The sequence below is a fragment of the Entelurus aequoreus genome, linkage group LG02 (assembly GCF_033978785.1).
Source record: "Entelurus aequoreus isolate RoL-2023_Sb linkage group LG02, RoL_Eaeq_v1.1, whole genome shotgun sequence".
NCBI lineage: Eukaryota > Metazoa > Chordata > Actinopteri > Syngnathiformes > Syngnathidae > Entelurus > Entelurus aequoreus.
In genome coordinates, this window is record NC_084732.1 from 30,066,471 (window position 1) to 30,094,140 (window position 27,670).

General features: G+C 36.8%; 2 protein-coding genes across 2 annotated transcripts; both read left to right on the top strand.

Annotated features, from left to right (window-relative positions):
* Positions 1–448: 448 nt before the first annotated feature.
* nmbb (neuromedin Bb) lies at positions 449–2,357 on the top strand. Its single transcript, XM_062067188.1, has 3 exons — positions 449–723; positions 1,962–2,149; positions 2,217–2,357. The coding sequence occupies exons 1-3, from the start codon at positions 558–560 to the stop codon at positions 2,265–2,267; spliced, it is 405 nt and encodes a 134-aa protein (XP_061923172.1). The 5' UTR covers positions 449–557; the 3' UTR covers positions 2,268–2,357.
* Positions 2,358–12,462: 10,105 nt separating this feature from the next.
* LOC133632465 (tetraspanin-3-like) lies at positions 12,463–26,818 on the top strand. Its single transcript, XM_062024889.1, has 7 exons — positions 12,463–12,598; positions 16,501–16,692; positions 16,761–16,835; positions 16,981–17,082; positions 20,471–20,623; positions 20,708–20,791; positions 24,995–26,818. The coding sequence occupies exons 1-7, from the start codon at positions 12,536–12,538 to the stop codon at positions 25,085–25,087; spliced, it is 762 nt and encodes a 253-aa protein (XP_061880873.1). The 5' UTR covers positions 12,463–12,535; the 3' UTR covers positions 25,088–26,818.
* The last annotated feature ends 852 nt before the right edge of the window (positions 26,819–27,670 follow it).

Below are 27,670 nucleotides of genomic sequence, written 5' to 3' on the forward strand. Positions count from 1 at the left end.
TCCGCACACACCCAGAGACAGAAAGGAGGAATATAAAAACTGATGGTTTGGCTTCTCCAGGTTAGGAGTGCCTCATTCTTTTTTGACTTGGCCTCCTCCAGGGACTGCAGTCCTGTATAATGATGCTCGCTTGTAATAAAGCCACTTTTTGTTCTCCGACGTCTCTTTTGATCCAGCCGCACTGCCGCGTTGCCCTTCTGCCCGGGAAGTGGTGACAAGACCAGAAATACACATCCAAAACAATGTATGTTTCCTTTGACTTAACAAAAGAGCTCCACAGGTTTTCTTTATTTTCATCAAGCTGCTGCGCTTTCACGCCTTTAAAACTGTGTCCAGTGTCCAGTAAGAGTATAGAAGACCGTAAGCCCTCCCAACGTGTGTTAATGCTTGAATGCAATTTCAAAATGATAATGTCATGCATGGTGAGTAACACGCATCATAAGTTAAGAGGGTGAAAGGAGGCGGATCTAGGCCAGGAGCGCCTATAAAAGTGGGAAGGATGCTCCACACTTGCAGGACACACGCACGCACACACACATTGTGCTTCATAGCCCAACATGAAGGGTCTCACAGCGACCAACGTGTGCCAGTGTGGCTTATTGACTTACTTTCTTTTCTTCTCCCTCACTTCTTTCACCACAGCAGTCAACTTTGACCTCACCGAGCTTCGGGATAAAGTGGCCAAAATCAAAGTCAGCCCCAGAGGGAACCTGTGGGCTACAGGTAAGGACCACATTTTTATTCAGCCCATTATTGTTGCATCCTATGTGACCATGAAGCTAAATTAATATCATGTTTATTGTTATAGTATACGATTCATTTTTACCACTTAAAACATGTTTTTTTAATACTTTTTAGCACTATGTTGCATTATTTAGGGAAAAACAACCTTATGTACTATACTGGAAAATATATTACCTCTATTTGAACAATTTGTAAGATATAATACAATTATTTAAACTATTTATTGGATAAAAAAAATAGTGTTAAATGTTTTTTAAATGTTTTTTTAATGTATCATTTATATTTAAAGAGAGTCGGACACACTTTCACACATCAAACACTTTACTGCGCTGTACTGTACTACCACTATTAAGAAAACGCTCAATATAATGCAATAAAGCAAAATTGTATTATTATGATGAACTTTATTATTTTTTGCAAAATATATATGTTGCAAAAAATAATAAAGTATATATATATATATGTATATATATATATATATATATATATATATATATATATATATATATATATATATATATATATATATATATATATATATATATATATATATATAATACTTTCCTATTTAGCACACTAAACATACCAAAAATGCATAAAGCTGCTTTTAAAGAATATATTTGAATACAATGCCATAAAGTAAATTTCATAAACCAAATTTTCATATTCTAAGTTTTCTTTCTTTTTTTGTATTTTAAAGTTTGTACAAAGTAGTCCATGTTCTTTGTATTTTAATGGAATAATCAATACCGTCTGTATAGTATTACTTAATAGTAGTATTTATTTTTCGTCCTTTTTTTGTAGTTTATTGACAACTTGTGCATTTATATTTGAGGTCAAATGTACCGTGCCTCTTTAAATTGTATTGTTTTTTTACAAATTTCAATAGTAATAGTATTATTTTTTTGCCTTCTTTTTCTTGTACAATTTGTATTATTTTCATATATTTCATTGTATTTTATTGTGTAATAATGATAACATTAATTATAATATTATTAGTAATAATACTCCATGTTTTGTTGTCTTTTTCTTGTATTTACTATTTTTATTATTTTATTATATTTAGTAACATTGCATTGTATTGTCTAATATAATGTATATTTTACATATTTTTTACATAATAGATTTGATTTATTATACATACTATTTTATGTTAATATATAATACATTACATATTATATAATTTATATCATAATATTTGTGAAATTACTTGTCAGGGCATTTCATGGGCAAGAAGAGTGTGATGGACACTCCTCTGCTCTCCTCTGCTGAGGACCAAGGTGAGGGTGCAGTGGAGGTCTCCCTGCCAGGGGGCCACAGCTCCCTCAGTGAGCTTTTCCAGGACTTGCTGCGGGTGGCGATGCAAACACAGCTGGACTTGCAAGATAGCCGTTTGAAAACTCAGGTGAGGCTTCATTACTTGTGGTTTTGGATCCATTTCAATTGTGAAATGTAAATATTGTGTGTGGCAGGAAGCGAACATGCTGATGAGGATTTTGGAGAGCAACATGCGGAGAAAGTGATGCAGAGGATGGATCAAAGTGTACAGTCTACAGTTTATGATGATTGTAATCCACGGCGCTCATTTTCAAGACATTTTGTGCCATTTGCAATACCCCCCGCTCCCAAAATGTTCTGATATATTCTCTTCTTTGCTTATTTATAGTCAATAAAATGATGATTTCCACTGCTGCCATTTTGAGCTGAGTGTCGTTGAGCTCATCCAATCACATGTAAGCAGACTTGATGTATGTGGTTATATAACAACTTATGTCGCCACTTAAGTTCAGTTAGTATCAATTCATTAGGAATTCTTATGGCCTCAGAGGACTGAGATATAGCCCTATTTGTGTTCTAGTCTTGCATGGGTGAGGTGTCAAAATTATGTCCAAAATAGCGCTAATAAATACAAGTAGGCAGGGTATACAAACCATGTTTCTGGTAGCATGAATTAGCAACAAGCTAATTATTTGATTTGATTTTATTATTGAATTGTATTTATTGAAATTCATCAAAATTGCCACATGCAATGTTAGGACTTTGTACCAGAAAGGGTAACTAGATGATGACAAACAAGAAATTGGCAGAATGAAGATCAATGGAAAGGTGCCGGTGAAATAACATCAAAAAACCACACAATTGTATACTCTGGAGGTGAGAAACACCAGAGAGGAGTTGGAGTAATTTTGGATCCCGAATGTTCGAAGGCATTGAAAGGATTCTGGGCAGTTACAGACACAGTACTTGTTGTTAAACTTAGACGAACACCCTTTGACATTGGTCTTAAGAGCAGACCAAGGCAAGGCAGAGAGTGAGAAATTCTATGAAGACCTTGAAAGGGCAAAATGCCAACTTAAATCACAGGACATCAAGATTATAATGGGAGGCTTCAATGCAAAAGTTGGTAAAGAACGCATCCAAAATATTGTTGGCCCATTTGGAATTGGAGAGTGAACGTGGTGTCAAAAAAACAAATTCATTATCACCAACACTTGGTTTCAGAACCATCCAAGGAGACGCTGGACATGGAAAAGATCTGGTGATAGAGCTAGAAACCAAATAGATTTTATACTAATTGAAGAGAGGTTTAAAAATTAAATCCCAGACTCAAAATCCATGCCAGGGTCGGACTGGGGTAGTGATCATGTCCCAGTTAGAGCAGTTATAAAAGTGAGACTCAAAAACATCCAGAAATATAAAAGAACTCCAAAATTGCAGTAACAATTTTTTAAACAGGACCAAGATCTTCGAAATAATTTTGCCACATCAGTGTCAAACAAATTTTAAATGTTAAACACATTTACAAATGCAGAAGACAGATGGAAAAAGATGCAATAATATATAATCCAAACCACTGAAAAACTTGTTCATGTTACTAAATGTAAACCACACAAAAAATGGATGACTCAAGAAATTCTTGATTTATTGGGCACACGGAGAGTATGAAAACAAAACAAAAGTGAGTACAACAAACTGGATAAGCTTATAAAGAAGAAATGCAACATGGCTAAAGAAGTCTGGATAAACTCACAATGCGAAGAAATAGAACAACACAAGGACACTGATAGCAAGTACATGCACCAACAGATCAAAGAAGTCAACGTGACGTAGGGCCCCTCAAAGTCAGGATGCATCAAATCAAAGGAAGGCAACGTACTAATGGATAAGGAAGACATTCTGTCAAGATGGTCAGAATATATTGAAGATTTATTCCTTGATGACTATAAGAAAAAAAATGATAGGCCCACCCATAACAGAAGATGAAGTGAAAAATTCCATGTCCAAAATGAAACATGATAAAGCGGTTGGAGCAGATAAAATACCAATTGAAGTCATAGAAGCACTCAAAGAAATTGGAACACCAGAGCTGACAAAACTGTTTAACATCATTTACGACGACGGGCAAATTCCATCAGATATGAAAAAATCTATTTTTTATTACTCTTCCAAAGAAACCAGGAGCCACAGACTGTGATCAACACAGATTGATAAGTCTTATGAGTCGTACCACCAAAATTCTTCTTAGAGTACTGATGCGAGTACTGAGTACGTAATAAGATACATCCAGAGTTTTCGGCCACGCAATTAGGATTTCTCCCGGACCAGGGCACCAGAAATGCTATATTCCCACTTCGTATGGTAATGGAGAGATCAATAGAAGTGCAAACGGCTTCATACCTGAGTTTTATAGACTATTCCAAAGCATTCGATAAAGTGAAACATAAAAACATTTTCCAAATCTTGAATGAGTTGGATATTAATGGGAAAGACCTGAGGATTATCAGAAATCTGTACTGGGAACAAGAAGCAGCAGTCCGAATAGATAGTGCCATCCATCCATCCATCCATCTTCTTCCGCTTATCCGAGGTTGGGTCGCGGGGGCAGCAGCTTAAGCAGGGAAGCCCAGACTTCCCTCTCCCCAACCACTTCGTCCAGCTCCTCCCGGGGATTGCCGGGAGACATAGTCTTCCCAACGTGTCCTGGGTCTTCCCTGTTGCCTCCTACCGGTCGGACGTGCCCTAAACACCTCCCTAGGGAGGCGTTCGGGTTGCATCCTGACCAGATGCCCGAACAACCTCATATGGCTCCTCTCAATGTGCAGGAGGAGCAGCGGCTTTACTTTGAGCTCCTCCCGGAAGACAGAGCTTCTCACCCTATCTCTAAGGGAGAGCCCCGCCACCCAGCGGAGGAAACTAATTGTGGCCGCTTTTACCCGTGTACTTGTCCTTTCGGTCATAACCCAAAGCTCATGACCATAGGTGAGGATGGGAACATAGATTGACTGGTAAATTGAGAGCTTTGCCTTCCGGCTCAGCTCCTTCTTCACCACAACTGATCGATACAGATAAGATAGTGAATGCAGTCAATTCAAAGCCTTTCAAAGGGGTGTTGGACTAGGTTGTGTTCTATCTCCTGATCTGTTTAACATCTACAGTGAAATGATCTTACGCAACATCAATCATCAAGATGGTATAAAAATTTGAGGAATTAATGTTAACAACCTCAGATGACACTGTGCTAGTGGCAGACTCTGAAGAAATACTACAGAACACCCTGAACACAGCAGTAGCCCACAGTGAAGCAAACGGACTGGCTCTAAACCTCGACAAAACCGAAAGCATGACAGTTTCCAAGAAACCACATCCACCTTGTAACATCACATGCAACAACATCAACATAAAACAAGTGGATCAAATCAAATACCTCGGTGTCACAGCAACATCTGATGGTAGGTGTGAAAAAGATATAAACAAACGGATTGCCATGTCAAAAAAGAGTCTTATATTTAAAAATAGAAACATCTCAATTGACACCAAACTCAAGAGTCCTCAAAACGTATGTATGGTCTGTCCTACTTTACGGCTGTGAATGCTGGACTTTAAAGGCCTACTGAAACCCACTACTACCGACCACGCAGTCTGATAGTTTATACATCAATGATGAAATCTTAACATTGCAACACATGCCAATACGGCCGGGTTAACTTATAAAGTGCAATTTTAAATTTCCCGCTAAACTTCCGGTTGAAAACGTCTATGTATGATGACGTATGCGCGTGATGTCAATCGTTGAAACGGAAGTATTGGTACCTCATTGAATCCAATACAAAAAAGCTCTGTTTTCATCTCAAAATTCCACAGTATTCAGGACATCTGTGTTGGTGAATCTTTTGCAATTTGTTTAATGAACAATGAAGACTGCAAAGAAGAAAGTTGTAGGTGGGATCGGTGTATTAGCGGCTGGCTGTAGCAACACAACCAGGAGGACTTTGACTTGGATAGCAGACGCGCTAGCCGACGCTAGCCACCGACCGCACGGATGATCGGGTGGAGTCCTTCGTCCTTCCGTCGATCGCTGGAACGCAGGTGAGCACGGGTGTTGATGAGCAGATGAGGGCTGGCTGGCGTAGGTGGAGCGCTAATGTTTTTATCATAGCTCTGTGAGGTCCCGTTGCTAATTTAGCTTTAATGGCGTCGTTAGCAACAGCATTGTTAAGCTTCGCCAGGCTGGAAAGCATTAACTGTGTATTTACGTGTCCATGGTTTAATAGTATTGTTGATCTTCTGTCTATCCTTCCAGTCAGGGGTTTATTTATTTTGTTTCTATCCGCATTTGAGCCCGATGCTATCCCGTTAGCTCAGTAGTTATAGAGCTTCGCCGATGTATTGTTGTGGAGATAAAAGTCACTGTGAATGTCCATTTCGCGTTCTCGACTCTCATTTTCAAGAGGATATAGTATCCGAGGTGGTTTAAAATACAAATCCGTTATCCACAATAGAAAAAGGAGAAAGTGTGGAATCCAATGAACCCTTGTACTTAAGTTACGGTCAGTGCGAAAAAAGATACGTCCTGCACTGCACTGTAGTCCTTCACTCTCACTTTCCTCATCCACAAATCTTTCATCCTGGCTCAAATTAATGGGGTAATCGTCGCTTTCTCGGTCCGAATCTCTCTCGCTGCATTGTAAACAACGGGAAACTGTGAGGAGTCCTTCCTCCAGTGACGTCACGCTACTTCCGGTATAGGCAAGGCTTTTTTTATCAGCGACCAAAAGTTGCAACCTTTATCGTCGTTGTTCTCTACTAAATCCTTTCAGCAAAAATATGGCAATATCGCGAAATGATCAAGTATGACACATAGAATGGATCTGCTATCCCCGTTTAAATAAAAACATTTCATTTCAGTAGGCCTTTAAACAATCAACAACTGAGAAAATTGGAGGCAACTGATATTTGGTTCTTCAGAAAAATACTCTGCGTATCATGGATTGAAAAGTAAAGTAATGCAGAGGTATTGGCAAAGGCAAAAGACAAGAAAATCTCTAATTGCAACGATTTGTAATAGGCAGCTGAAAGTCCTCGGACGTATCATTAGAAAAGACAGCTTAGAACAACTGATGTTAACAGGAAAACTAGTAGGAAAGAAAGCTCTAGGTTGACAACGAACAACATATATCAACAGCCTTGGAAATTTTATCGGAAATATCAATAATATAGAAGTCATACATAGAGCGGCCGAAAGAGAAGACTGGAGAGCCCTGATCATCGATGCCTGCAAACAGGCTTGATGCCCCATGATGATATTGCAACTAAAATGAAGGAAAACTACTCAGCCTAATAGACAGGAAGGGTTTTGGTGGCATTTAATTGGTACTGCAGAAACAATTGGTTTGTGTTAATAAAGTGTAAAAAAATCTATTTTGAGTCAATTCTATTGCTAATTTTGAACTGACTCCAAAGGCATCTTGAAAAAAATTGAACCATGAAAAAAGTGTTCTTTTTTTTAAATGAATGTTGCATCATAATAATTTAATACAGGACTTGTGTTAATTATTCATTATTGTTGTCCTCTCCTGACACTGGAAATACCAATCCAAACATGTTGCAGAGTGTTAACATATCTCACATTACTTCCTTACCACCAACCACACACACACACACACACACACACACACACACACACACACACACACACACACACACACACACACACACACACACACACACACACACACACACACACACACACACACACACACACACACACACACACACACACACACACACACACACACACACACACACACACACACACACACACACAATCCTGTATTTCTTACTTTCTTGAGACCTCCAATAAACACCTACATCTTTAGGACCACTCTTTCTAGATATATAAAGATTTGTATTTACAACATTAATAATATATACATACTATGCAAATAGAAAAAAGCTTGTTGTGGAAAAAATTTGTGGGAATTTCACAAGAAAAAGGTCACAATTTCACAAGAAAATCTTTTTTGGCAGCATTATAATAAAAGTCGTCATTTTACTCAACGCAAGTCAAAATATTCCAAGAAAAACTGAACATTTGTGCAATATTATGATAAAAGTTTAAATTTTACTCAATAACAGTCGCAATTTTACAAGAAAAGCTTAACATTTTGACAATTTTATGAAAAGAGTCCTAATTTTACTCAACAAAAGTTTTGGCAATATTATAAAACTAATCAGAATTTTACTTTGCAACATGATGACAAAAGTCATCATTTTACTCAAAAAATGTCACTGTTTTACAAAAAAAACAAAAAACTGGCACTAATGTGATAAAAGTCTGAATTTTATACGACAAATGTTGCAATTTTACATTAAAAAGTAATAATTTTACATTAAAAAGTAATAATTTTACGAAAAAATATTGCAATATTACAGAAACAGAAAGAATATGAGAAATCGTTCCCAATTTTATAAGAAAAAAGTCGACAAATTGTGAGAAAAAGACTGCTTTTGGTTAATATATTTTTTTATTTTTGTTTGTAATTGGTTTTTAGTCTTCATTATTTACTTCATAGTAGTACAGTACATTTAAATAAAAAATAAACATTTGGCCAAAGGGGGCGCATTTCAATTTCTTACACACACTTGTTATGACATATGTTGGCCAGAGGGGGATCACTTCAAATTTTTACACGCACATACTTGTTATTTCATATGCAGACCAGAGGAGGAGCACTTTTAAAACCAGAGTCAATTTGAAAAATCCCTCCTTTTTTGGGACCACCCCAATTTTGATAGATTTCACCAGCAGGGGTGCAAATTCTCTATTAGATGCAATGGTTTTTGCGTATTGGGTCCATGATTTCGGTCCTAACTTGTTCACCGGTCCTCATATGGAAGGTACTTTTCCTTGTTAATGTCTCAAGAAAGGTAGAAATACAAGAACCCACACACACACACACACACACACACACACACACACACACACACACACACACACACACACACACACACACACACACACACACACACACACACACACACACACACACACACACACACACACACACACACACACACACACACACACACACACCCTTCGAGATGTATTTTAGTATCTGGATGTGGTCTGCTGACTTCTCCATTTGCTTGATTAGCCATTAGAGGCCTTCTTGCTCTCAAAAGTTTATTATATTGATGCACTAGTGATCCGTCACCCTTGGTAATAATTTTACATTAAAAAGTAATAATTTTATGAAAAAATATTGCAATATTACAGAAAGAGAAAGAATATGAGAAATCGTTCCCAATTTTATAAGAAAAAAGTCGACACATTGTGAGAAAAAGACTGCTTTTGGTTAATATATTTTTTTATTTTTGTTTGTAATTGGTTTTTAGTCTTCATTATTTACTTCATAGTAGTACAGTACATTTAAATAAAAAATAAAAATTTGGCCAAAGGGGGCGCATTTCAATTTCTTACACACACTTTTAAAACCAGAGTCAATTTGAAAAATCCCTCCTTTTTTGGGACCACCCCAATTTTGATAGATTTCACCAGCAGGGGTGCAAATTCTCTATTAGATGCAATGGTTTTTCCGTATTAGGTCCATGATTTCGGTCCTAAATTGTTCACCGGTCCTCATATGGAAGGTACTTTTCCTTGTTAATGTCTCAAGAAGGGTAGAAATACAAGAACTCACACACACACACACACACACACACACACACACACACACACACACACACACACACACACACACACACACACACACACACACACACACACACACACACACCCTTCGAGATGTATTTTAGTATCTGGATGTGGTCTGCTGACTTCTCCATTTGCTTGATTAGCCATTAGAGGCCTTCTTGCTCTCAAAAGTTTATTATATTGATGCACTAGTGATCCGTCACCCTTGGTGACTGTGCACACCACTACTCCAGCATAGTGTTTTGCGGACAAAAAATGTTTTGTATCATCACACTATGAAAATTAGATGTCCTTCATGAATACTTGCTTGAGCAATATGACGAAATTAATGAATTTTACAATAAAATAATTGATTTATGTTTGACTCTTTTTTTTTAACAGGTTGAATATATTTGAGAGCAGTGCCGATTTTCAAGTGTAAGTGCGGTATTGTCACACTACTTCCACCAGATGGCGCTGTGTAGAAAAAAACTTGCAATTGTTTGCTTGTTTACAATATGGAATTTGTTATTGTAATAATTCAACTGCAAAATGCTTGTGTATGAACAAACTTATCTTGTAAACTTGTTTTGTCTGACTGTAGTTTCTCCGCTTCTTGGGATGATGGAGCCAATATTTTTGTTTAACAGAAAACTTTAAAAAATTTTTGGACATAACTATTATAACATTACTCTTACTCTTACTATTACTAACTAAAAATAATAATAAGTGACTGTCTTAAGAGTGAAGTAGAATAGTACTATCCATTGTTATCCGTGTTCAGTACACAGTTGTGTAGAATAGATAAAAGCTTTATAGTCCACTGAGGTGGAAAATTGTCTTTGGCTCACCAACACAGGCGACAGACAGCGCTAAAATACAAACAATGTCATATATAAAACATATTACAAATAGAGTAGTTATAGCATCACTTTGAACTAGGCAGAATTTATAGGGCACAAATGATTGCGTCCATTTGAAGAAAAACTGTACTTTTTGGGGGAATTTGGCCCATCACCCACACATCTCATGTGTGCAAAGAACACACGTCTTTTCCTTTTCTGTGCGTTCTAAACAGTAAAAACTGCTAGCATGAGGCAGCTAATTAGTACAAATATCAATAATACAAACACTATTGCAAATGTTTCAAATAGGAACATAAAACTTACAAAGCCCGCTTGCACTGGGATGCCGACTGATAGTTGTACCTTTCAGCACTTGTGCGCTTCTTGAGCTGCTGTATTCAGAATAATCCTCACTCCTCAAATAGAAAATTAACATTTGTTGAGTCTTCCTAGAAATGTTGTCGGGTCTTCTACTGCATTCATGTGTTGAGAGACAAGTTTAGAGCAAATCGAGAACCACAGCACTGTGATTTTTAGAATAGCGGTGGAATTTCTTAGTTCTTTGCTTTGCGGAACAACCTTCTAATATACGGGTGACAGACATTATTCATAATCTAGTATTAACTTTTCCAAACTAAAAGTCGGTGCAGCAGCAGCAGAAGCAGCTCAAGTAGCTTGCCTGTCGCTAGTGGCTGGAGGAGCAGTGTAAACATGGCACTGTGTCACTAAGCCAGAAAAGTAATTATTCGACATTAGCTCTTACAATAATGTTGGGTTGATATGCAGGTCACAGTATGTAAATGGAGCGTTGTTGGCAAACATTTTTAGAGGGGTTTGTAGGCATAATAGATGACCCCCCATTACCTTTATAGTTAGCCGCCTCATGCTAACATTTTTTTACTATCTATAATGCACAGTGTGTGTGTGTGTGTGTGTGTTGTGTTGGCCCTGTGATGAGGTGGCGACTTGTCCAGGGTGTACCCTGCCTTCCGCCCGAATGCAGCTGAGATAGGCTCCAGCGACCCCCCACGACCCCAAAAAGGGACAAGCGGTAGAAAATGGATGGATGGATGGATAATGCACAGAAAAGAGACAGACATGTGTGTTTTTGTCTTACATAAGGATTGTGGATGATGGGCAATAATTTGTGCTCTTCAATTCCGCCTAGCAACAAGTGATGTGTTTATCTAAGAAACTATGTGTACTTTTGGGGTCATTCCAACAAAATAAACTAAGGATAACAATGGTTACTACTGTTGTACTTTACTCTAAGAGGGTCAACTAATACTGTGGTCTTTAATTTTAAGGCTCGAACACTCTTTTTAATTAATACTAGTAAGAATAAGATCCATATATCCAGTCTTAATTGGTTAGATTTTTAAAATGTCTACTACATTGATTTATTTAAGCTATTGTGTGGGTAAATATATTTAAACACACCAAAGACACTGGTCTGAATTTACAGTTTGGTTTAAACGATGTTGGGGGTTTCTTACCAATTATATTATGCCAAACTTGTATTCATACACTGCCACCTTGTGACCACATTCCTCACATAGAATAACACAAGGCGGCCATTTTTCTTAATCCCCCAAACACCAGTTTTTGATTGACATTGATCGTCACCTACATTATTGATAACGCCGTACGAAACATTAGTATTTAATAATCAAAATACACTAAAATGGCACTTAATGGAGGCTGATTAATATAATATGTTGCGGGCATTTATACTTGCTATAATATTGTATGGAGTCTGACTTGGGTAAAAAAAAAAAAAAGTAAAGTCGTGACGTCACCATACCACGTGGTCTGCTTTGACGCGTTTCAATTGGTGGAGCTGTCGAGGCGCTGCACAGGCGGGGCGGGGCTACTGAAGCCATTTTATTATCATAACATTGCAAAGTGCAGCAGGTGCATCACAATTTGCTGTAGCGACAATACATTATCTTATTTTTTTTTTTAGACAAAAATGGGCCAGTGTGGAATTACGTCATCCAAAACCGTCTTGGTTTTCCTCAATCTCATATTTTGGGTAAGCAAACTGAAGATTAACGCTGAGCAATGTACCGCAAACCCATCGAGGCTGGATGTTGTTAGCGAGCTAGCACACTGCACCAACTGATGCGCTGCATTGTTCGGCGTTCAACGATGGACGAGTCGCGTTGAATGTCATTATACTTTCCATAAAGATGGTGCATACAGTACGTGCATTTTTACCCGGATTCATTAATAAACACACTGAATTAAGTGTACTGCAGCAGGCTCGAAGTCAACTATGTCGCCAGCAGCCGCCATGACGTAATGCAGCTTCTGTTGACCAGCTGTGCTATTTTAGTTAGTAAGATGAAATAATGTGAAATAAACATTTAATCATAATTTAAGAAAAAAAAATATTTAAATGTAAAATATAGCAATATAACACTGATACAATATTATATATAATAACATTATTTACTTCTTTAAACTGTGATAATTTACCAGTATCAACAAACTAAACTGTCTTTGTTAAAATGGACAACACATTTAATAATAACAACAACAAAAAAAGTCAATTCAATTGATAATTTATGTAGTTAGTGTCTAATATAGGGCACGCCAATATTTGGGTCATTTGTGTTACTATCCTTCTAATATTTTGCCCATTGATTTTATGATGGGAATGTTATTTCGTGAACCAACTCACACTTTCCCATAAAGTTGTTAGTACTATTTAAGTGAACCTAATGAATAGCCAGTTAAACATATTCATTTCAATATAGAGCTGGGCGATATGGCTGAAAACTGTATCACGATAAAAGTGTTTTATTTGCTCGATATTGATAATTATTGATATTTCATGACCTTTCAAAATTTAAGGACCAGGTTAAAATATCCATCCATCCATCCATCCATTTTCTACCGCTTGTCCCTTTTGGGGTCGCGGGGGGTGCTGGAGCCTATCTCAGCTGCATTCGGGCGGAAGGCGGCTTACACCCTGGACAAGTCGCCACCTCATCACAGGGCCAACACAGATAGACGGACAACATTCACACTCACATTTACACACTAGGGCCAATTTTTAGTGTTGCCAGTCAACCTATTAAATGTAAATATTTTATTCTAAATATGACCTTCCTCTAGTTATAATCTCCTCAGCCATCAAGGCAGAAAGTAAAGGAAATGTCAACACCACCATGGAAAACACACATAATTGTAAAATCACATTAAAGACTTAAAGGCCTACTGAAATGAGATTTTCTTATTTAAACGGGGATAGCAGATCCATTCTATGTGTCATACTTGATCATTTCGCGATATTGCCATATTTTTGCTGAAAGGATTTAGTAGAGAACATCGACGATAAAGTTAGCAACTTTTGGTCGCTGATAAAAAAGCCTTGCCTGTACCGGAAGTAGCGTGACATCACAGGTTGTGGAGCGCCTCACATCTGCACATTGTTTACAATCATGGCCACCAGCAGCGAGAGCGATTTGGACCGAGAAAGTGACGATTACCCCATTAATTTGAGCGAGGATGAAAGATTCGTGGATGAGGAAAGTGAGAGTGAAGGACTAGAGGGCAGTGGAAGCGATTCAGATAGGGAAGATGCTGTGAGAGGCGGGTGGGACCTGATATTCAGCTGGGAATGACTAAAACAGTAAATAAACACAAGACATATATATATACTCTATTAGCCACAACACAACCAGGCTTATATTTAATATGCTACAAATTAATCCCACATAACAAACACCTCCCCCCTCCCGTCCATATAACCCGCCAATACAAATCAAACACCCGCACAACACACTCAATCCCACAGCCCAAAGTACCGTTCACCTCCCCAAAGTTCATACAGCACATATATTTCCCCGAAGTTCATACAGCACATATATTTCCCCAAAGTTCATACAGCACATATATTTCCCCAAAGTTACGTACGTGACATGCACATTGCGGCACGCACGTACGGGCAAGCGATCAAATGTTTGGAAGCCGCAGCTGCGTACTCACGGTAGCGCGTATCCAACTCAAAGTCCTCCTGGTAAGAGTCTCTGTTGTCCCATCTCCACAAGCATGCGTATCCAACTCAAAGTCCTCCTGGTAAGAGTCTATGTAGTCCCAGTTCTCCACAGGCCAATGGTAAAGCTTGACTGTCATCGTTCGGGAATGTAAACAATGAAACACCGGCTACGATGTAGCCGCTACGTGTTTGTGTTGCTGCAGCCGGCCGCTAATACACCGCTTCCCACCTACAGCTTTCTTCTTTGATATCTCCATTGTTCATTAAACAAATTGCAAAAGATTCACCAACACAGATGTCCAGAATACTGTGGAATTTTGCGATAAAAACAGACGACTTAATAGCTGGCCACAATGCTGTCCCAAAATGTCCGCTACAATCCGTGACGTCACACGCAAACGTCCTCATACCGAGACGTTTTCAGCAGGATATTTCGCGGGAAATTTAAAATTGCACTTTACTATTTTAATCTATATGCCGTATTGGCATTGTATTGCAATGTTAAGATTTCATCATTGATATATAAACTATCAGACTGCGTGGTCGGTAGTAGTGGGTTTCAGTAGGCCTTTAACAATAACTTCTTCAAATCAAGGTCCAACTATGAGGTTAATGTGGAAAACGGCTCACGAGGGATTACTTTCCAAAAGTAAAAGTGTATATGACTATTGTCTGTATTTTGTGAATTCAAGATTATTGTACTTATTTATAGCCACCAGTGAAATTTTTGCCAGAAAGCTATAAACTAAGCTGAAAATCAGTTTAGTATGTAGAAAGTTATGATGGGTTATATGCGCTGACACTTCATTACGACTATGACCACCCCCGAACTGTGAACCATCACTGTAGACACTTTTCAGCTTTGATCACTAAAGACACTTTAAACTGCTACTGTGACCCAATGTCACCTCCATATTTATACTGTTGACTGTGAATCAGAATGTGCAATAATGTTATGTTACTCACTGTGCCTTGTATATAGCTTATACTTTTTTGTATACCTTATTTTAAACTGCTAAACTATACATTTTTTATTTTTATTTTAGCTAAGTACCGTCTGACTTGTTGAAGTGTGGACTAGCAAATTAAGATTTTCATTGTATGGCAAACTGTCTAACTGTGCATATGACAATAAACAATCTTGAATCTTGAATTACGCCTGTCAGCAGCTGGAGATGTTGCCCCTTTCAAGATGGTGGACCCAAGTCTCAACAGCCCCAATAGGCAGTAGCAATGCTGAGTTTATTTATATGATATCTATGTTGTTACCTGATCGGCTGTTAGCATGTTACTCCCACTGATCAGTGAACACTTCCTGTGTTGCTCGGTTACCAGAGAGCGGGTGCCTTTGTTAATGCAACCAACCTTGTTTTGTAACATTTTTTTAATGTTTTATCAATAGCATTTTTTAATGATATTGATTATGTCTATCGCTATTTTTTTTAAATGTATTTATTTTATTTTTATTTTTAAAAATAAATGTATTAATCAATCAACAAAACAATACACAACAACACCATAACAATGCAATCCAATTCCAAAACCAAACCCATCCCAGCAACACTAAGAACAACAATAAACAGAGCAATTGAGAGCAATTGAGGACACACAAACATGACACGGAACAATCCAAATGTAGTGAAACAAAAATGAACATTATCGACAACAGCATCAATATTAGTAACAATTTCAAAATAGTAGTGATTAAAAATCCCTCATTGATATTATCATTAAAAACATTAATAAAAAATAATAAAACAATTAGAAATGAACAATAGTGTCACAGTGGCTTACACTTCCATCACATCTCATAAGTTTGACAACACACTGTGTCCAATATTTTCCACAAAGATATAATAATATAATAATAATATCGCTATTTTGATATTGCTTTATTTCAATAAATTACATTTTTGTCTCTCTGATTGCAGGCTGCTGCGGGCATATTGTGCTACATCGGCGCGTATGTGTTCATCACGTACGACGACTACGACCATTTCTTTGAGGACGTATACACTTTGATTCCAGCTGTCATCATAATCGCCGTCGGCACTCTCCTCTTCATCATCGGCCTGATTGGCTGCTGCGCCACGATACGCGAGAGCTCCTGTGGTCTGGCCACTGTGAGTTGACACCTAACTACAATGTTACCTGAGCTTAATAAAACTGGTTTATTGACTTTTCCTTTTAGTTTGCTGCCATTTTGCTGCTGGTGTTTGTAACAGAGTGCGTTGTGGTGGTGCTCGGCTACATATACAGGGCAAAGGTAAGCTGCTTCTTAAACTGTGGCATTGGAAAAAGCAACATGTTGGCAAGAGATGTATTATTTAGAGAGGCCCTAAGATACACCAATGCAAGCGAGGGAACAAAGTTGTATATTTGGAGCTGTGAAGTCTCTGAACATGTTCCAGGTAGAGGATGAGGTGAACCACTCCATCCAGAAGGTTTACGACGAATACAACGGCACCAACACGGACGCTCCAAGTCGTGCTATAGACTACGTGCAGAGGCAGGTAAGGAAAAAAAGTCATAGAAATGTGTTGCCTGTTGGCATAGAAGGGTGTTGTTAAGTGGCACAACAGAAGAATATTTATTTTGACGCGCTTCACAAGATACAAAGATCCACCTTCTGTAAATCTTGTAATCATAGCAAGGACCAACAAAACGACTTAACTCATGAACTTTAATAGGGATTTGTAGTGCATGAGAAAGTGGAAAGGAAACTCTGGCTCTCTTTGACCACATGTAGTTTGTCAACAAGTATGTTGCACACCATCATCAGTCCCCAATCTTTGTCTTACAGGGGTTAGTTATATTATGATTTTTTAAAAACATTTCATTTTGGTCTATATAACATGTAATGATAGTTCATTGGTCAAAATTTGCATAGATTTTGCTGCAAAGACCTATTTTTAAGCCACTTTTTGGTTGCCTTCAAAAACGGTTTGTTTTGAGAGGGGGAGTCGTTAGGATGCAAATGAAGCCCTCCTTACCACGCCCCTTCACACTGACTAGACTTTCGTCCCCCGCTCCGGAAGCCTTGTTTTGTAGTTATTTTTGTTTTGCTAAAACCGTATGGAATATGGACACCGGTGATCGCCACCAGCCATCTAATTTTTACTTGACTTTCAACATAACACTACATCCCAGATAATATAGCGAGACCAGCGGCTCACTGAGGTTTGTTGTCGGCTCAAGGATGGAGGAGACGACGGCTGCAAATCTGGTACTGTATGCTGGTTAAGGTCAAACTTCTACTGAGTCTTTAGCTCTCCAATGCTAAATCCCGGACGTATACATGTGTATATTGACAATATGAGGCTTTTCTAATTCATTTTATGTTCATACTTTTACTGCACTGTTGCTTCAAAACCTTGTACACAATAAAGGATAAAACCGTCTATACAGTAAGCTACGCTAGGAACTACATTGCGAACCTAATAACTGATTATATTACTAACTGGTCCGTTGCCAAACACAGTAGGCACTTGTGCTGTCCCGATACCAATATTTTGGTACAGGTACCAAAATTATTTCTATACTTTTTGGCACTTTTCTAAATAAAGGAGACCACAAACAATTGCATTATTGGCTTTTTTTTTTTTTTTTTTTTAAATCTTACGGTACATTAAACATATGTTTCTTATTGCAAGTTTGTCCTTAAATAAAATAGTGAACATACAAGACAACTTGTCTTTTATTAGTAAGTAAGCAAACAAAGGTTCCTAATTTAGCTGCTGACATATGTAGTAACATATTGTTTCATTTTTCATTCTATTATTTTGTCAAAATTATTAAGGACAAGTGGTAGAAAATGAATTATTAATCTATTTGTTCATTTACTGTTAATATCTGCTTACTTTGTCTTTTAACATGTTCTATCTACACTTCTGTTAAAATGTAATAATCACTTATTCTTCTGTTGTTTGATACTTTACATTAGTTTTGGATGATACCACAAATTTGGGTATCAATCCAATACCAAGTCGTTACAGGATCATACGTTAGTCATATTCAAAGTCCTCATGTGTCCAGGGACGTACCAGGGACGTATTTTACTGAGTTTACTTTTCAGAGGCAGTATAGTACCAAATATGATTAATTAGTATCGCGGTACTATACTAATATACCGTACAACCCTAGTAGGCACTGATTCAATTACAAGTAGTTTTTAGGAAAATCATTCTTTATTTTGTCGGAGGACGGTGACGCCTTTGTCTTACATCAGAAGGCTAAACCAAGCTAAGATTACTAACATATCATTCACACATTTCTAACCCACTGTTATTACTTACCCTTTCATTGTCTCCTCCAGTGTTATAATTAGTAGTCACTGACTCTGCCATTAAAAGTAGTTTTCCGGAAAATCCATCTTTTTGTGAAAGTTTGTGGGTGAAGCAGAACTCGAAGCGACTTTTTCACAGTTGAAGGCACATTGCCACAAATTATAAAAAATAAAAGTAAGGCCCTTTTTACTTCAGATTTGTGTAGTGATTTGTGCTGGTTAAAGCAGACTAACAACAGAGCATTTTCCTTCAACAGGCTTCATCGTGAAAATGTTGTGATACACCTGGTCGTACATAAATAAAAAATGGCTGACTCGCGCAACGATGTTTAAGTACATTTCCACCATATATATGCAGATATCACCTGACGTCACAATAGGGAAAAACGTCACAAATAGGGCAAGTTCCAAACGGACTGTTTGGAGGAAGTCTGAAGGAAGGCAAGATTATTTTATAAATATCTCCGCAATGCCTCCACGGTTTGATTTCAAATTTTCGGGATTTATGCAGACCCCAAATACACATAAGCAGGTACCAGTAGGTAAGAAAAGTTGGTATTGCATTATAGGGCCCCTTTAATGGTCAGAGGCGTGACCGCTCGCTTACACACATGCACGGACAGAGTCTCGCAAGGTGCTAGCGAGGAGCACCGTAAAGTAACAATAATTAGGAGGGAAAAAAAGGATTGCAAAGCCAAATGTTACAGTGTGGGAATGTTCTGGCTTCAAACGAGTGAGCAACATGAGCCCATCAACACGGACGAACGAGCAAGTATGCCATATTTGTTAAAAAGTGATAGCAGCAACAACAACAACAACAACAAAAACAAAATACCTGACAGTTTTCCCAACATGGGGAAAATGCACTTAAAAATATTCTATATTTATTCAAGTTCAATTTTTGCTAACAGAGTTTGAGAGTCCATTTTATTTTAATTGTTTATTTATTCAGGATCATTTAAAAAAGTTCTTGACTTTTCAATTACAATGCTAACAAATACTAATGAGAAATAAGTTTATTGCTTTTAAAAGGTTACTTACAATATTATTATATTGAGTCTCAAAATAATGCTAACAATAATATCGTTTATCAGCAACAATTTGTGGGACATTGTATCCAGCAAGATTTGTTATCAGCCCAGGCCTACTGGCGATTATATCTTTCTTTTTAGTTTATTTCGAACATGAACACACTTACTGTATAATACATCAAACAATTTCATATCATTTCTCTATGCATCATGTCCGAAAAGGAGTAAGAAGAAGCAAAGCTTATTTAATCCTACCCCTTTCCCCACTTCGGAGCGTTTACAAATACATATGTTCATTTACTGTCTTCTTTTTGTAACACAATTACATCAGTGAATGATTAATACAGCAGTTCTTGTAATAGATAATTAAGTCAGTCATGATAAAAATACTGAGATGAAGAATATCCCATTTTAAATAAGGTTCAAGGTATTTCTCATAATTCTTCTTCTTTGTACTTTGTAAGCACTATTCATTTGAACAACCTCTCATAACCTCTTAATATCTGTTCTGTTCCTCCTCACAAGAAATGACAGCTGCAATTGTTAACCCTTTGTGCAAATGTCCCTAAATGTCCTTCTTGTCAGCTCCACTGCTGCGGCATTCATAACTACTCGGATTGGAGGTACACTCGCTGGTTCAAAGAGTCCAAAAACAATAGCGTCCCCGTCAGCTGCTGCCAGCCTAACATCAGCAATTGCACCGGCACCCTGACCCGACCGGGCAACTTATACCAGGAGGTACACACGACGTCGACAACCATTTTCTCATTTAAGAAGCTTCCCTTAATTGCCTTCACAAAACTTTGTCATTATATTTTGTAGGGTTGTGAAGCTCTGGTGGTGAAGAAGTTAAAGGAGATCATGATGTACGTCATTTGGGCCGCGCTAACGTTTGCGTCCATACAGGTGAGGAAGATACAGGTATCAGGATTACACCACACTCTGGAGGATTGCAAGTTTAGTGAGGCTCTGGAACATGTGCAGCTACTGTACATACCCATAGACCTTTTTTCACCATTTGCATCACCGTGGTTGAGTATTCTTCTTTTTTAACTTCCTAACCACACTTTTCATGAATGAATTGGTGACATGATAGTTAATAAGGCAGCCTAAAGTTTTTATGCAAAGTTCAAGTTATATAAACAAGCATTACCAAGATTTAAAGAACGTGTGGATTTTTTACGTGTTTTGCTCCAGTATTGGATTAATTAAGATATAAGGACCCCCCTTGTAAACGAGATGCTGCATCTCAATGTGCTATCCTGCATAAATTGAATATAAAATTATTTTTATTGTATATCTTAATTATGACAGTAGGCTCCAGCGCCCCCCGTGACCCCGAAGGGAATAAGCGGTAGAAAATGGATGGATGGATGGATGGATATCTAAGCATGGGAATTGATAAGATTCTTCCGGTTCCGATTCCACTTTTGATTCTGCTAAACGATTCGGTTCTTTATCAGTTCTCTTATCCATTTTTATTTGGGGAAAAAAAGATAACAAAAAGGTGGATTAGCATAAATTGTGTTTAGTTTAGAGCTAACATGACATTACAGAGCCGACAGCGAGGTCTTAAGAGGCACATAGCATAGGAAAACTATTTTGAAAATAAAATCAAAAAAACATTTCTGTAGAAATAAAACATGTGGAAATTACCGTGCAAAAGTTTGGTCAGATATACAAGGTGAAACAATAACATAGGCTCATAACACGCAACGCAAGATATGTCAAGCCTTCTTTTGGTATAATGTTGATGATTATAGCTTACGTTTTATGAACAACTTGAATTGAAAATCTCAGAAAATGTGGGGTTTTCCAAAAATGTAAATCATGATCATCAAAATGATAACAAAGAAACTAGAGCTTGACATACCTCACTTTGCATGTAATGACTTTATATCACATATTAGTTTCATATTTGAAATTAAATGGCTGACATGAATGGACTTTTACACAATATTCTAATTTTATGAGTTCCACCTCTAGCTATAATACAATGACTGAGTGAAAATGTGGCTGAAGGAAAACATACAACTTTTCTCTTATTACAATTCAACATTCACATACCGAAGGAGCATCTACTGTAGCAAATTGATGCAAGCTTTTGACCACAAACTTAGTCACTGCTTGGTGACATTGGTCGTTCCTGGCCGAGTGGTCTCTTTCTGTGAACTGGAGCCATTACTGCCCACCTTGAAACCAGTCAGAATATGTCTTCTAATGCTCTCCTAAATGAGAGGGCCTTCATTTCCATTTAACATGTAATAGCGCTAACATTACAGACTGTATTAGTACGTGTTGTATTTACGTCAGATGACTGCTGCTGCCTGGAATGAGATTGGCGCGGTTCAAAAACGCGACATTCATTTATAGTTATTGCATGCTATATGTTGAAATGTTTCAGCATATTGCTCGTATTTCCTCCTCTCGATGAAATAGCAACCTTGGAATTATTACAAGTAGCGCTGTTGCAATCTTTTCTAGTAAAATGTCAGCAAACTTCAGAGCGCTTCTTCCCCCCAGGCGCCGCCATGTTGCTGTCTGACGTCACTACGCACGTTGCGTGATGCCGTCATACTCACTCTGAACCGTTAAGGGAATCGGTTGAAAAAATGGCAAGCGATTCCAAGGAAATTATACACTGGAAACCGGTTCTGAACAAGAACCGGTTTTCGATTCCCATCTCTAGTAAAATCTGACTTGGACAGCTGTCAAAAAAGAAGGTTGATGGATTTAGCACAAATGGAAAATTATATTCAGGAGTTTGCATGCCTTTGATTTATGTAAAAATGATGAGAAAGTAAAGAAAGCTAAAATATTAGTAGAAAAAGAACTATAGTTTAACAAGTGAATGTAAAAATTCCCACCCAAACACAACATTCTGAGACAAGCAACTGCTGTTTCTCTCTAGAGAGCTGCCGTATATTATAAAACAATTATGCATATATTCTAGCATAGTTTACTTTTGAAAAATTACAGCAATATTAATGTAATATATACATTTTTGTCACATTTTTATGACTTTCTTCTTTTTGGGACTTTTAAAAATGTTAGGTGAAAAAGTAGTAAAATTACTCAAAGTAGCAAAACAAAGCTGAAATATTAATAGGATAATGTAGTAAATTAGCTGTAATTGTATTTTAATTTTAAGTTCCACACATACCTAAAACACAACGTTCTGAAACAGACAACTGCTGTTTTTCTCTAGATAGCTGCCATATATTATTTATACAAAAATAAGTTTATGCAAGTAATAACACAACTTTTCTTTGTAATATTACAACAATATTCTTGTAATATATACACTTTTTTTGTCATATTTCTATGACTTCGCACGTCTTTGATTTATAAAAAAATATTGGGAAAAAAAAGTAACAACATTACCAAATTAAAGTAGAGAAAGCTAAAATATTGGGAGAAAAAAAAGGCTGTAATTTTAACAAGTGAATGTCAAAATTCCCACACGACCCTAAACACCATTTTTTTAGGCAAGCAACTGTTGTTTCTTTTTAATAAAAAAAAGGAATACATGTATTCTAGTAATATTACATCCTGTGAAATTTACAACAATATTGTTGTCTATGAATGTTTTCATTCTTCCTGTTCATTGTTATCTAAGGGCATTCAATTGATCGCAACTGGACTGTTTTGTCTTAGAAGACGTTTCGCCTCTCGATTGCATGCTCCGAGATAACAATATTCTTGTTATATATATACACTTTTTAAATTTGTATCTTCTTTTTTGGGGACTTTGCACCATTTTGGAAAATGTTGAATAAGAAAGGAATACAATGACTCAAAGTACGGAAACTACACTGAAATATTAGTACAATAAAGCTGTAATTTTACAAGTGAATGCCAAAATTCCCACCTGAACATAAACGCAGCATTTGAGACAAGCAACGTTTTCTCTCTTGATGGCCCCAATATACAGTATTAAATATAAAACAATGATAGGTTTATTCTCGTAATATTACATCGTAACTTTTGTAAAATTACAACAACTATCTTCTAATATATACTGTCATACTTCTGTGACTTTTCTCTTCTATTTTTGGTTTTGATTTATATAAAAATGTTGAGTAAGAAATCATGAAATTACTCAAAGTAGAGAAACAAAACAGACATATTATTAGAATAAAGCTGTACTTAATCAAGTAAATTCCAAAATTACCACACAAATTTAAACACAACATTTAAAGACAAGCGACTGCTGTTTCTCTCTCGATAGTTGTCTTGTATTAATTAATATTAAAAAGTAAATTTATTCAAGTAATATTACAACTTAACTCTTGTATAGCAATATTCTTGTGACATATACACTTTTTTGTCAAATTTGTGTGACTTTTCTATTTTTGGGACTTTGCATGTTTTTAATTTATATACTAATGTTAAAAAAAAAAAGTTGTAAAATGACCGAAATGAAGTTGAGAAAGCTAAAATATTAGGAGAAGAAAAAGCTAAGTGAATGTCAAAATTTCCACACAAACCTAATGCAACATTCTGAGACAAGTAACTGCTGTTTTTCTCTCGATAGCTGCCATATGTAAAATATAAAAAAAATTATATTCTTACAATATAAACACTTTTTTGTTGTACTTTTACATTACATTTATCTCCTAATTTTTGTGACTTTGCACTTTTTTTGATTTATATAAAAATGTTGACATTAAAGTAGTACAATTAGTGAAAGTATAGAAACAAAGTTGAAATATTACTAAAATAAGTGAATGTCAAAATTCCCAAAACATTCTGAGACAAGCATTTTTTTTCTTTCTTTAGTAGAAAATGGATGGATGGATGGATGGATGGCTGGATAGATGGTGCCATACATAATTTATAAAAACCAAAATATGTTTTCTAATAATATTACAACATTATAACAATATTTTTTGAATTATTTAAAATTTTTCCCTTTTATGTTTTCCCTGTACTTGGACAAGTGGTAGAAAATTGATGGATGGATTGATGTACTAAAATTTACTCTGAGATAGTTTAATAATTTGATTTTTTTTTTTTTAATAAATGGTGTTTAACTGATAAAATGTTGTTAGTGTAAAAAGTTCATCCAGCAAATGATTCTGAATCCCTTACCTTGTCTGCAAACAGATGCTGGGCATGCTGTGCGCCTGCGTGGTGCTCTTCAGGCGGAGTCATGACCCGGCGTACGAGTTGCTGGTCACCACCAACAGCTACGCCTGAATCCCCCACCCAGAAAGGGGTCGTCACACCACTTCATGGTAGATTTCCGCTGTAGTTCTCTCATATATTTAAAGCATATACTCTAAGCTTGAGCACACCTGGCACAATCCGATAAAGTAGCGAACACTGGCAACGAGTGGGGTTCAAACAGGAAGAGCCACCTATTTATTATTATTATTAACGTCATGCTTTGTAACTTCTTTTTAATGTTCTTTTTTGTCCTTCCTTAAATTGGTTTTAAAAAAGGCTCATTCAGTCAGAATGGAAAAAATGACATCGGTGCTTAAGGGTTGAATTTTTGTATGAAACCAGAATTTAGTAGGAAATTCCCCAAAAAACTGTTATTACTAGAAAAACAGCATGACTAAAATATGTTATGGGAGGCTGATTGACTTAATCGTCATGCTTTGGACTCTTTTCCTATATGAAGTAATGGAAATATAAATAAAGTTAAAGAAAGTTAAAGTACCAATGATTGTCACACACACACTAGGTGTGGCGAAATTATTCTCTGCATTTGACCCATCACCCTTGATCACCCCCTGGGAGGTGAGGGGAGCAGTGGGCAGCAGCAGTGGCCGTGCCCGGGAATCATTTTTGGTGATTTAACCCCCAATTCCAACCCTTGATGCTGAGTGCCAAGCAGGGAGGTAACGGGTCCCATTTTTATAGTCTTTGGTATAACTCGGCCGGGGTTTGAACTCACAACCTACCGATCTCAGGGCGAACACTCTAACCACTAGGCCACTGAGTAGGTAGGTGTAATGTTCAAACTGTCACCATAAAACCTTCAATAACAGTAAAGGCAATCTTTCAACCTTTTAACTCTGTTAACTGTCATACAAAAGAAGTTAATACATTCTTTAATAGCAAAGACAATGGGTGTACAGTAGTTGGTAGCCATTTAACCCGCAGCTAGCGCTAAGCAGTTAACTAGCAGTCAACTCCAAACAAATCAAGAATCAAAACACAGGCACAGCTACTCCTTTGAGCCGAGTTGAGGTCTTGTGAGATTTGTTAACTTCTTTCAAGATTCCTTGTCTTTGTTACGTCACGATTACTGGCGACAAACTGTGTGACATTTTGTAGCATCGAATTAAAGAGATTTCACTAAATTAGGAATATTTGATGTCATTCATTGTAATTAAATTGCGCCCATTGTACTTATTACAGTACATTTATTTTCATAGAAAATCCTATTAAGTGGCTGATAGGTTTTGTATGGGATCTATTTCCTCATGTGCTACTTTAGCTTTGGTTGTTCTGATGCAAACATACAGAAACAAATATGATAACACCCCCGCCCGTCCTAAGAAGTCGGATTTAGACTCTTTCCCCATTTTATTTTTATGCTGTGAATTTCCTCCTGAATCCGCTTCACTATTGAAGCTCTGTGAATATACGAGGCGGTGTGAGCCCGTCACCAGTGTTGTCAGTGCGTGTATTATCAGTGTTATCTTGTCTTTTCCAGTTCCTCTGTTTACTCTCTTAGTCATAAGCCCTTGAGGTGGAATTATTTATTTTATATCTTTGATTTTATATACATACGGTATATATATATCTTTGTGTCTGTGTGGGAATTTGTGCTGTTATATTTCTTTATTTTGAGTTGTTACAATACATTGATCCCGAAATACTTTTGCGGGAGCTGCAAGAAAAAGAGGGATGAACAAAATGGTGTGTAGATTTGATTTGAACAGTAAACCAATAAAGTCATACATTTCAACTTGACTACTCCTTAATTGATGTCGCATACTTTTTTATTTTTATTTTATTTTTTTAAATACACATTTAAAGGCTTAGCACAAGGGTTTTGAAAATGTGAGGTGAATAACAACACAATATGTAATAATGGTGCATTACTGTATGTAATAATGTAGTACATTTTTACCTCATCATGCAATAACGCCGCATTTTTTAATACTATTCTTGAATGCATTTTATAATGAGCTTTGACACATTTTGTGGTAACTTCTTACATTATGCAATGCTTATTGCACTTGTTTTTTTTTGGTTTTTTAAAAAGCTAACAATTTGGTGCATTATGTAATACATCATTGACTGATTGATTATAATGGAGAATGTGCAAGCAAAAGTTACACTAATGAAGTATTACTCACGTAAGAAATGAGATGCGCACTAAAATGTTAGAATATTCACGGATGCTAATACTGTATTATACAGCCGTCCCTCCCCACATTGCGCTTCAAATATTGCGTTTTCACTACGTTGCAGAATTTTTAAAGTTTATTATAATCATTTTTGTCCTGAGTTAAGCATTTTCGAGCATACACGTGGCTAAATAAACTAAAATTATCAATACTACAGCAGTATTGGCCACCTACATGAGACCAAACCAATCAGAGCATGCTGTTCAGTATTGTGGACACTGATTGGCTCAGCATTACTATATTAGATCAGAAGTGCAAAGGGTGTTAGTTAGTGTCTAGGAGGCTCTCATTATGTTGAAAAATGTGTTCAGGAGGTAGTAAACAGTTTTTTTTAAAAGCTCCAGCTATAAAAATAATAAATTTATAATTAATAATTTGTACTCCGCGGAAATGTATTTATCTAGGTCATGTC